Genomic DNA, 12,149 nt, shown 5'->3' on the forward strand with positions numbered 1-12,149 from the left:
TCTCAATGAGCTTCCGTTAGCAAACTCACAGCCTAAAACATGGACTCAGTCGCACTCTTGGTTGTTCATGATTCAGTGATATGAAAACAGGACTGTGTAAGTTTTGGAAGAAGAATTAAGACACTATTTTTCTTTCTAGAATCAGAAATGTCTTAACGCTGAGTGTGTTGGTAGCCGAATGCCGAGACACTCAGCATGTTGCTGTGATGTGTCAGATGCTGGCAGACAACTTTGCTCTCCACCTCATATTTTCAGCATTGATTTAGCCAATTATTGTCCTCGTTAACTTGATCAAAAAGTAGTGAAAAATACAAAACGTCATCCCTGATTAAAATGTAATGTAGTAACAGCAGTGAACTGTGGCCGACTAGTGTGGTCGGCCAATTCATGTGTTTAACATTTGGGTAGAAGGAGCTGTATACGTATGTGCATGTATTTATTTAGAAATTTTAACTTACCGGTATGTCATCTTCTCTCGTCACTACCAGACGACTAAAAATATTCCAGCTTCCAACTTGCAGCGACCTCCTGGTTCATAGATCCCTGTTTTCACAGGAGGCCTGGGGACCCTGTGTTTTGACCTCCAAAATGTGTAAAAGTGTAGTAAAAACTTCCAGGCTGGCTTTTTTCACGGTGATGTACAGTTTCCGCTGTGATCAGAGGTGCTTTCTGGGGAGGGCCAGAAAAGGTCAATTAACGCACATGCACACAGACACACAGACACACACACACACACACACTCATTGGGTCAAGAAAGACAGGACATGCAGGGGCACACAGGGGCACTCATACATACACACAAGAGGGTAGGTACACTATATATTATATACAGTACTGTGTGTGTGTGTGTGTGTGTGTGCGTGCGTGAGGTATCTATGTGTTCATAACTACTCATGTACTTGTGCTAGTTTTACTACAGCAGCTCTGAGTCAGTCATGCTGTAAAAGCAGCCCTGGAGCTCCATAAATCCAACTCTTACAGTACATATTTTTGCCCCTCAGCTAAATTAGCAAAAACAATGCAGCTCTCCATTGTTTTAAATGAGGAGTTGATTTTCAGCCCTATGCTCATGTTGTGTTTTTCATTTTCTTCTGTTGCCTGAAGGCAGCAAAAGTGCAATTAAAGCCATTGTTTCATTAGGGCATGTGGCCTGTGAGCGGGAATTAAATCCACCACAACACAGCTACAGCACCTTGTCGGGTACACACAGCTTTTAGTGGTCGACTTTTTCATATCGTCACTGACACACACACACACACACACACACACACACACACACACACACACACACACACACACATAATTAGAACTGAAATCCTGAGCAATTAGAACCCAATCAAATTTTCCTATGCGCTGGTCAACAATCCTTCTCCACATACATTTCTTTCACTTGTTTATCTGTTTATGTTTGTGGACTTAGGCCATCTTCTGTTTTGCAGGGTTGTTCGACATATTCTCGTTCTCTTTGTCTTTCTCCAGCTGCCTTTTTTACTGCAGTGTGTCTCTATCACAGGGTCTTGGTTTGTAACCCTCGGTTAGTTTTTGTGCAGTACTTTGCATTTGAAAAGACCACCCATGGGTTCAGGAGGGGGCATATTCCCATAGAGGAATTGCTTCAGAATATTAATTGTTTTTTTTTCTTCCCTGGGAAACACTGCCTGCCACTTCAGCTTAAGCCCCTATTCTGCATAGACAAATTGTAGTCATGCAAGCAATGCTGAGGAGGCGCTAGGTTAGGTTTAAAGATAATTTTGAAAGTCTTATTATGCTTTTATTTTGAAATTGCATTTAGTTAAATTCAAATGCAATAATTACACAAGAGGCAGACACAGAGCAACATTAACATTCCTTTACAGTACATGTCACGTCTCTGGCCACATGTGTGTGTAAGTAAACCCAGTACCTTCCCTGGCCTCTGTTTAGAGGTTAAATGTTTAACTACACTACGTCCACATCACTAACATTGTCATTGCTGCTCACTTCGTGACCTCTAGGATGACTGGTGGTGATGGTGAACGGACTTCCCCGACCCTCCCTGCCTTGCTCATGCCAAACTCAGAGTATCTGCGGCATCTGTCATGGTCTGTTGTTCAAACTTTGCACTCCTCCAACAATGGTGTGGTCCTTAATTGTCAGCCGTATCAAGCCTATAACCAGACTACCCATCTGGAAGGGTATCAGATGGTAATCAGCACGGCAGGCTACAGTTAGCGCTGTCACTCGGGGCCGCTGACGTCACGCCAAAATGCCTGTATGATTAGTTCTGGTTCATATCCAGCTGACCTGCATTGTCACCCGTGATCAGCATCCTGCAAATGCCTGTAATGGGACAAACATTGTTCATTACCAGTCTGCAGTGCTGTGACTTAGAGCGATGTCTTGTTGCAAGTTTGTCCATGATTATATTCTTCTATACTGATATTGATCTGTGATTTTAGACCTTTGAGTTATGTATTATTATTATTAAGAGTGTTGTTTCTTCAGGATATGTAAATGCTATTTGGTTGATGAATGAGTACAATAAGTAAGTGTGACAGTATGCTCAAATCTATGATACGTAGATAGTGGTACTTTTTTTTGTAGGCAACTCACACTGCAGGTGGGTAGGCCGTGTGGGTAAAGTGGTCTAACAATGGAGATGCTTCCCTTGTTCACAGTTTGGTCAGGCAAAGATCAGGGATTTGGTTAAATATTAAAAATGTAAGTTTGTCCTATCTTACTATAGACTTTTAATATTTACCCAAGACAACAACCCTCTCCTAATCTTCCCAACTGCTCACAGTTATCTAAAGCTGGCCTTAAAATCCTTCCAAACTGTTTGTTGCGTGGTCGGATCTCCAGCCTCTCAATAACAGCCTGCTTTTCACTTTAGATGTGTTGCGTCTTCACTCGTGATAACTAGATCTGACACAACAAGACGATAAAAACTACCACTAGCAGCAGAGAGTCATTTAAAAAGGCGACGGCACATATTAAAACGATCGCACCACTTTGCTTTTGTTGACAATCGTTGAGTGTGAAATGTACTGAGAGTTAGAACTCTGTGTCATGACTGATGATTTGGCCAGGACGTTGCTCATGCCTGTGTTGTGACGTGATTTGTCTGCTGGGCCGTCTGCTGTGAAAAACATCCATATGAAACATGCCATCTGTCCTGTGCTTGTTACTACCATTTCCCCTGTCATGCGAGCGCTGAGGAGACTGATGGCTTTTTCAGATGGGGCGATGTGCTACTCGCTTCCACAGCCGGCCTGCTCTCCACCTTTTAACGTCCCTGTGTCTGTCTGCCCCCTCTTGTTTATTATCTCCATTTCTCTCCTTTCATATTTCTTTGTCTCATTTCCTCAACGTGTTAGGAGCGAGCTCTGCGCTCGGAGTGCAAGAGGTGAGATTTTCATGTGTACACAGAGCTGCAAGTCACACCGTCCCTAACGATTGTGGTATTTGCATTCAGCTCACTTGCCCAAGTATAATATTAGGGTAGTTGAAAACAATCTTTGTTCATAGCAGTTTCTGATGAAAGACGTGGATTCTGGTAACAAGCCTGAAAGAAACATTAAAACCTTGTTTTTAAGGTTTCCATCATAATATTTTAGATGCTGTGTACATCATCAATATATCGGTGGGGGATCAAGTTAAATTCGACCCAACAAACCTTTTTTATTTTTTATTTTTTCCAGTTTTTTCCTATTGGTGTCATTGGCAACCAAGTGTCACACCCCAGCCAAGATGGTAACGTGCAGTATACACACCTAGTATAAAATGGTGGCTCTATGTTCGTCAAAGTACCTTCTTAGTGGCATTATGTTTCATGTGATGTGCAACATGATGTAAAACACGCATGTCAAATATGCACGGCTTTCACAACATTACTGGAGGATGGATTGCGATGTAGTAGTACATTTGAGACTGCTTCCTTAGCTTTACATGACGTTCCTCACGCTTGTCACGTTGCTGGTAACAATGGAGCGTCTTCATATACTGAACTCAAACTCCAGCCTCCTGAGTGAAAGTCCTGTTTTTGAGTTATGCCAACCATCTACCCCAAATACCCCTGGCAAACTTTGAGGTTATAGATAATATTCACTGCAGCTGCAAATGCTATGTTGGTCATTTTTTGATCATTATAACATCCAGCTCTGGAGTATGAAGAAGTTACTGGGTGAGTTAGAGTTGGAATAAGACTGGGCTCTGGTTAAGCATAATAATACATGACTGGTTTGGCTGTGTCATCAAAAACCACTTCTGACAGCGTAGTATACGCTCTGATCACTCAAACATGGTTTTCAAACAACTGCAACCATTAATATACTGAACACAATATCTGTCAACTAGAGTTGACAACTGTAGTTGAACTTGTACATTTTGTGTCTCCTCTGGTTTATATGGGACAGATAACACCAGGTACGGGGTTTACCTCTCCTGCCCTTGACAATAATGTTGTCATGTCACAAGACCTCCGCCACCTCCCTCACTGGCACATGTTGTTTTTCACAGCTATAATGATTAATAGCTTTTCCGTGTACTTGCAGTAGGTGTACTGTATCTACTTACAGATACACCAGTGGCATTTTTTAAGTCTTCATGTTAAGAGCCAATAAACAGGCTGTGTCAATCATAAAGCATGTGAAGTAAAACTGTAAAATGATCTGTCTGCCACTCTCAACTGACTGCGGTACTTTACCAAGCCTCTGCCTTCATTATGCAATGATTTAGTGATAACTGAAAACTGATTTATTTTTTTATTCCAAACAGCTCTTCATGTGGATGGAGATGTAAGACCACAGTCCATCAGCAGTCACGTGGTAGAAAGTAAGTGTTGGCCTTATCCTCGTCTCACCCGCTGGGGTCCTCGACCCTCCATAAATGGAGTGTTCAAGAGCTGCCTCCAATGACTATGAAAACATTGTGTCTCTTAACACATAATCCACATCACAGGAAAATGGTGTTTGGTCCCCCGGCAGTGTGACATCACTCAGTGTTTCCCTTCCCTGACCTTTGTCTGGTGCCAGCTCGGGAAGAGGACCTGGCGGGAAGGGGTCTGCTGCTGTTCATGCAGCTTGTGCCCACCCCCGTATTCTCAGTATCAGAAAGGACACAACAGAATGAAGCACGTTACGTTTCATGTATGTTGCTGCTGCTGCTTCTGCATACTTAGCTGATTAGGTGTGGTCACTGTGGTTGCGTAACAGATGTACTGTTTAAAAGGACACAGAGGACAAATGCACTGATTTCATAATAAGGAATTTACATGAATCTTTAGATTTAAAATATTAATATATTAAGAATATGTGGCATATACAAAGCCACAGTGTAGTCTGTCTTAAAGCACGAGATGGGCAACAGAGCTCTGAATAAAAGCTATATACAGTAAAACGGATTTTTATTGATTGCCCGTTGCCCTGTGTTGCATTAGACTGTGTGTAAAACGTGCTGATGTGAGATTTCAGCTTAACCAAAGCTAGAATATGCACAACTTCACCGGAGTTAAGTCATGAGGTTTGCTGCAGAACTGCAGCAGTACAGCTTTCCTGCACGGACGTCTGAATCACTGCTCCCCTAGCAGGATTTTATGTATGCACGACCTGTCCACCCCACTTTGATTTAGCCGTTGAAATAAATTCAGATTGATGCTATAGATCAGCCCACTCAAGGTCCCCCCAGAGCCTCGCAGCCCCCTGCTGCTACCAGCTGACAGGAGGAGAGGGAGGAAGAAAATAAAAGCAGGGGGATAAAAACAAGGCTTCTGGGAAAACAAACACTAGTCCTGCTTCTTGGCACTCATCTCTTAACCCTTTTACTGACTCTGGCATATGGAAAAAAACCTCTCATCTATTTAAAGGTGGTTCATGGTCCCACAGTATGTTATTCAGCCTTAGGGATAAATGAAAAATGAATAAGCCTTTGTTTTTTTTAATAGCATTTTCTTTTTTTTATTGCAAATACATATACAAAAGATTCTTTAAAGAAGACAGTAAAAATACATGGAGAGAATGCAGGAAGGGGGGAGGGGTGGGGCGTACTAGGAGCATCAGTTCTTTGATATTAAGAGAAAAGGAAATGGAGCCTGCAGATCAGACAGAAAAGGACAGTCCCTCCAGTGAGCGCACAAACAGGAAAGCCTGACAGAAAAAGAGCAGCTCCTGATAACTGAGATAGCGTTTTCCAGTTCTTTCAGCCAGAGTTCAAAGTGACACTCAAAGGGACCTCACGAATCCAGAATCTGTACGCACTTCATTACATCGTCCCCCGCAGAAAAAGGCAAATACATAGTTAAAATGGACATTTAGATAAGATAAATAAAAAAAGACGATTACAGCGTGTACCATTTTAGGTAAGTAACCCCCGGGTTGAAAATCATTCATTAAAACAGGGAAATATATGCAATCTACACTGCAAAGAGGGCGAACCATGAGTTAGAAGAATAGTATGCAAAATAATTACTTTAAAATAAAATTAAAGCTAATAAATAAATAAAGTTTCAAAACTGCCGTTGACCTGGGGAGGGGCGAGGATGCGGGGAGTGTATTGGACACCAGCACGATGGGAGACTGCAGGGGGGGGACACCCCAAAGGGGTCAAAGGTGACTTCCTGTAGCTGTCAAACACACGCTGTTGGACGGTAAGTGTAATCTCAGCTGTGGCCATAGCGCGCACACACACACACACACACACACACACACACACACACACACACACACACACACACAAACAAAAAAAAGTTAAATCCAAGGCACGGATGGTGGAGAAGGAGGGGGGTGGGCGCTGCAGTTCTCCCCACCCCTAGTCAAGACAGCACAGCACTGTGAAGTCAGTCTCTCTCTTATTCTCTGCATTGCCTAATAGCTTTTCCAATGATCATAACACATAACTTGAGTAGGGGGGGTGGGGGTGGTGGGAATCAACAGCTTAAATATAAACCATACTTGGTGAATGGCACAGAAAAGAGTAAGCAACAAAAACCAGAAACCCTCGTATGAAATCAGAGAACCAGGCACTGCACCGCCATGACAGGCCCGACAGGAGCTGGTAAAAATATAAAGGCTTTTTGTTTCATATCTACAGGTAGAAATAATTACCCAAGCCCACCCCCGTGCCCACATGGGTTACAAACTGCCAGCGTATGAAGGGAAAAAGAAACACAAACAGTACCTACTGAAATATCGACAATCAATAAGTCCTCACAGAGGATTTCAAGTCTTTTCTTCTCTCTAAAAATATATATAGTTTCTATCATGATACAATAGCAAGGCACGACGTGAGCCAATCACAAGTCCAGCTCTCCTCTTCTTCCAATTCAAGTGTCTGATTCAGGGGAAGGACTCTCCCTGGACTAAAGTGTTTTGGAATGTGTGTGTGTGAGTGTGTGTCAGTCTGCAGGGCAGCTCAGGGTCTGGTGAGCTGGGTGTAAACTGGAGCCTGGTCCCAGTGCTGCGGGCTGCTCTGGGGGATGGAGGGCACCCCCGTGTTGTCGGCTATGGGCGTGTACATGGGCCTCTGGCTGGGGCTGCTCATGTAGCTGAAAGTCGGGTACAGCCCTGAGCCCTGCCCCGCCCCCGCGTGGCTGTAGTACGAGGCCGCGGTGCTGCTGCTCCCCTGGTGGTCGGGGTAGTCGTACTGCTGCGCCCTGGTGATGGCCGGGTAGGAGGCAGGGGGGCTGTAGTGCTGTAGGTTGAAGGGGCTGTAGGTGACGTGCTGTGGGGAGCCCTGCTGCTCGCTGTAGTGGCTCGGGCTCAGCTGCTCCGTCTTGATCTGGGTCCTCTGAACTGCATCTGAGCTGGCGCTGCCCCCCAGGGTGGTCAGGGTGTGCTGCTGCTGCTGCTGCTGCTGCTGCTGCCCCTGCTGGTTCTGGCTTTTCGCCATCCAGGCTGTAGCGCCTCCAGCCGGGGGGCTGACTGGAGCACCGCTGCTGATGCTGTAGCTGCCCGTGTAGCTGACTGGCGTGGTGTTGCCGGGGCCGCCCGGGTGCCCGTTGGGGGGGAGGTACTGGTCGAACTCGTTCACATCAAAGGTCTCGATGTGGGAGATGACATCGCTGCTGAGCTCACCGATGTCCACATCGCGGAAGTCGATGTTGAGCTGGCGCCCACCAGGAGCATCAGGCAGAGAGCGGAGCCCTCCTTCACGCTTTAAGTCCATCTTGCCTGAGCTGACATCAGTTTTAGGGGTGGTAGGAGGGGTAGGGGGCCCGTGGGAGCCTGAAGGTAAAAAAAAAGGACATGTGTTTAGATTTTAGATTAAATAAAGTCTTTTATTTTTAATAATTTTTAATATTTGCACTATGCAAGACAAACGCTCTGCATTAGACCCGTAGAATGAATTAACTTAACAATAATTTCTGAATGATACTGAGAGAAAAGAGGGAGCGAATGAGACATGCACAGTGAGAGACATGTCTTAGTGCTGAGATTTGTCTCTGCTCACCTGAGTGCTCACCCGGAGAATGCACCTCTCCCATGCTGGAGGCTGGAGAGTCCGCTTGTTGCAGAGCTTTGAAGATGGCATTAGGGGAAATGTGAGTCTGCTCGCTGCCGTCCTCTGGCTCACTCTGTCCGTTCTTCACCGACTTTCTCCGCCTGGGCTGGTATTTGTAGTCCGGGTGGTCCTTTTTGTGCTGCACCCGGAGCCGCTCGGCCTCTTCCACAAACGGCCGCTTCTCGCCTTCGTTGAGAAGTCTGTGCGTAAAAAGCGCCGTTGTTATATTTAAGTTATAAAATCAAGGCAGGAAAAGTATTTCAATTGGTTTTTGTTAAGTAAATAATTTAACAATGGATGCAATGCAAACTCCAGGTGCTTTTTTAGGTTTAAAGAAGAGTAGACGCACACACACACACACAAACATCCGTGCGTAAAAGCTACAGAAAAAGAGCATTCACACTCACCTCCAGAGCTTCCCCAGAGTTTTGCTCAGCTCTGCATTGTGCAGGTGTGGGTACTGATCCGCCAGCTTCCTCCGAGCAGCCTGAGCCCACACCATGAAGGCATTCATCGGTCTCTTGACGTGGGGTTTGTTCTTAGTAGATCCGTTAACGCGCACAGGCATGGGCACGAGGGTCCAGTCGTAACCCTTGAGCACCTGAGACACAGCTTCGCGGATGCAAGCGGGAAACTTATCCTCCTCGTCCTTCTTGAAGTCGCCCAGGTTTCCGTCCGCCCTGTGCAGCCCGTTCTCCGACGGCCGGGTGTTCTCGGTGTCGGAGCCCGACCCAGACGGGCACGGGGAGCCCGCAGAGTCTTCGGACATGCTCGGGCTCGGGGCGTCAGAGAGACACTTGTCTTGTTCCTCCGTCATCTTCAGGTAAGGGTCGAGGAGATTCATACGAAAAACTGTTTGGTGCCAAATTACGCGTGAAAACGGAGAAACAAAACTGCGCTCTCGCGAGAGAGAGAGTGAGAAAAAAAAAAGCTCCTGGAAGTTTATTTACCTTGCCAGGATGAGTTTGGCTGAAGTCTTTCTAAGAAAAGTGCCTTAAAACGGCAGCAGACTCTCTCTTTTCGCTCCGGCGCGCAAAACCGATTTGGAGAGCGAGTGTCTTTACGCGTGAGTCTGACAGACTCCCCCTTTGGATGAGCGCGTTTTTTTGCAAAAGGATCCGCACTTGTAAAGGTAAAAAAAAAAAAAAAGAAAGAAAAGCAAAAAAACACCAAGCCAACAGGTTAAGAGTTTGCTTTTCAACTCTGCGGGATGAAACGGTAAAGTGCTCCTTCCTAGTCTCCAAGTACAATCCCCAGAACGCGCGAGTGCTTTGAACTGCAGACGTTTCGCGTCCAGGCTTTATAACAGTTACCATGCCGCACAGGAAAGCCCGATGTGATTGGCTGACAGCGTGTGACGCCAAAGTGAAGGAATTTGATCCCACTTTTCCCTGTCCCAACCAACACAGAAAACTTTCTCTAAAACACACACACACACGCACACACACGCAGGCACGCACGCAGCCATTCAGCACGTATACGTGCTGTTTAGTTGAGATGGATTTCATTGTAAGCTGAATGGTGGAAAGAGTGATATTAGACATTAAATCAGACATTAAATCAGAAATGTGAATTTACTATAACGCAAAGTATAAAGTATTTTTTAGGATAAAGAAAAAGCACAGAAATCAAATAGAAATAAATGAATTGCAGAAGAATATGTCAAGTAAACCACAAGCTATTAATAGAATTCAGCATCTTAAAGAGCTATGAAGACTTTCTGTGTGAAATATTTAGTCTTCCTCCACAGTGATCACATACCTGCAGGTGTATACTCTTGTCAACAGGGGGAGACAGCAGTCTAGGAACCCAGTGAAGTGAACCTCTCTCCCCTTGCTGAGAGGACCAGGAGGAGGAGGAGGAGGAGGGGAAAGCTCCAGCAGACTACTGCAGTGCAACAGTTGCTGTCACACACCAGCTCCTGATTTGTATCGCTCATCTCATTTCCAACAACAGAGCAATAATCCGGTGAATGAGCGGATTCGGTTCAGTTTGCTGACTGTTGGATTTCATATTTTCTTCTTACCAAATGTTCCTCATAAAAATGTTCTGAGACTTTCTGTCCATTTTGGAATCAGGCCATTATTTGAAACTTTACTTGCAGTATGCCTGCAATATTGGAAACATGCTTGTGTTGTGTCCATTTAAAATGAAATTGTTAGTTTGGTAAAGGAAAACAAAGTATTCTCAGTGTAAAATAGTACTTAAATCAAAATACAGAGGTAGTATTGGCTAAATGCAATAAAGTATTATTTCTTTCTTTATGTGCTATAATGTAGGATTAATATTAACCCATGCAGAAATATATAGGAAACATTTTTATGTTCTAACTGCTTCAGGTGGAGCTAATTCTAATTTTAACATATGGCTGGGCAGTTAAATCCAGAAGAAAACACCACCTTTTATAAAATGGGCATATGTTTCTAAAAACCTCAAAGTTGTACTTAAACGCAGCACTTGACTAGACGTACTTAGTTACTGACAGCTGTATCAATGTGCGTGAGTGGATTTTCAGTTTTCAGAAATCCTCTCCTGACACACACACATACACACACACACACACACACCCTCTTTCTCTCCAGAGTAACTCCTCAATCAGAGTGTAATAGGGGGTGCTCCGCAGTGGTCACTGATGGTAACCTGGCTGCACACGCCCCTCCCCCCCCCCTTTGATTGTTTATTATGCCTTGTGGAGATGTGGAAATGTAAATCTCAGTTCAGGCTAATGTGGACACCATGTGCTACCTGAAGTCCCTTTTAACAGCTCACAGATGTCAGATAGAGCTAATTTCACTGCTGCTGCACACACAGACACACACAACTAGACACTAGTCTTATATTATGTGTTTTCTCTTCTTTTCTCTGTGTATGTGTATATATATATACAGTGTATATATATATATATATACTGTATGTGTGTGTGTATAACAAGAGATTGTTGAACGTAACGTTGCTGCTTCTTGTGTGTATTTAGTTCGACTGCTCAAACTCTGAATCACTCATTAATTTCTCTCCCTTACCAATTAGGCCCGTGGTTCAAAAACACTACAGCCTAACATCCCCGACTCCTTGGTTCCTCTGCGAGTTTATTTACACAAGGCATGCTTATTTAAGATACTCACTTTGAACACAAATAGAAGGGGAGCAGTTTGGCCCTGGCTTTTTAAGCTTGTGGGACATCGCTGTGGTCGCGCGTGCACTGCGTGCCCTTGCACAAGGCCACCGAAACGCAACCGTGTTTGCTTGGAGAGCAGCGGAGGCGTGAACGCACTGGTTCACGGAGGCTGCAGCAGAGGGGTGGAAAACATGGTGTTGCTATTGACAGAGTAAACAAGGCTAATGGAGGTGTGCAAAGAAGAGAAGATGGTGAGAAGGAGGAGGCGGAGGAGGACGGAACCTGAAGGAAAAAAGTGGGGAAGAGGGGAAAGAAAGAACCAGAAAAATAAAATGATAATGAAATGAAATGAGTAAAAACAAGTTGGAGTGAACCCTGTCCCTGTTTATCAGCAGGGAGGAGCAGCTGCTCGGCTGGCACAGCACAGATCTGCATGATTCAAATGCACATGTAGACACACACACACACACAATGTAGATGTGACCTCTACGCCCACGTGACGTCTTTTCTAAAATTAAAAAATTTGCAAAAAAGGCAAGCATAACACCAACATATGGTT

The 12,149-nt window shown here is 44.7% G+C and overlaps 1 protein-coding gene across 1 annotated transcript; it reads right to left on the reverse strand.

Annotated features, from left to right (window-relative positions):
• Window positions 1-5,913: 5,913 nt before the first annotated feature.
• LOC113156541 (transcription factor Sox-9-A-like) lies at window positions 5,914-9,758 on the reverse strand. The gene is made up of 3 exons (XM_026351756.1): window positions 8,883-9,758; window positions 8,425-8,675; window positions 5,914-8,198 (listed from the first exon to the last, which is right to left on the reverse strand). Exons 1-3 carry the CDS (start codon window positions 9,317-9,319, stop codon window positions 7,387-7,389), a joined length of 1,500 nt encoding a protein of 499 aa, XP_026207541.1. The 5' UTR covers window positions 9,320-9,758; the 3' UTR covers window positions 5,914-7,386.
• Window positions 9,759-12,149: the final 2,391 nt, after the last annotated feature.

This window comes from Anabas testudineus, chromosome 19 (genome assembly GCF_900324465.2).
Source record: "Anabas testudineus chromosome 19, fAnaTes1.2, whole genome shotgun sequence".
Classification (NCBI taxonomy): Eukaryota; Metazoa; Chordata; class Actinopteri; order Anabantiformes; family Anabantidae; genus Anabas; species Anabas testudineus.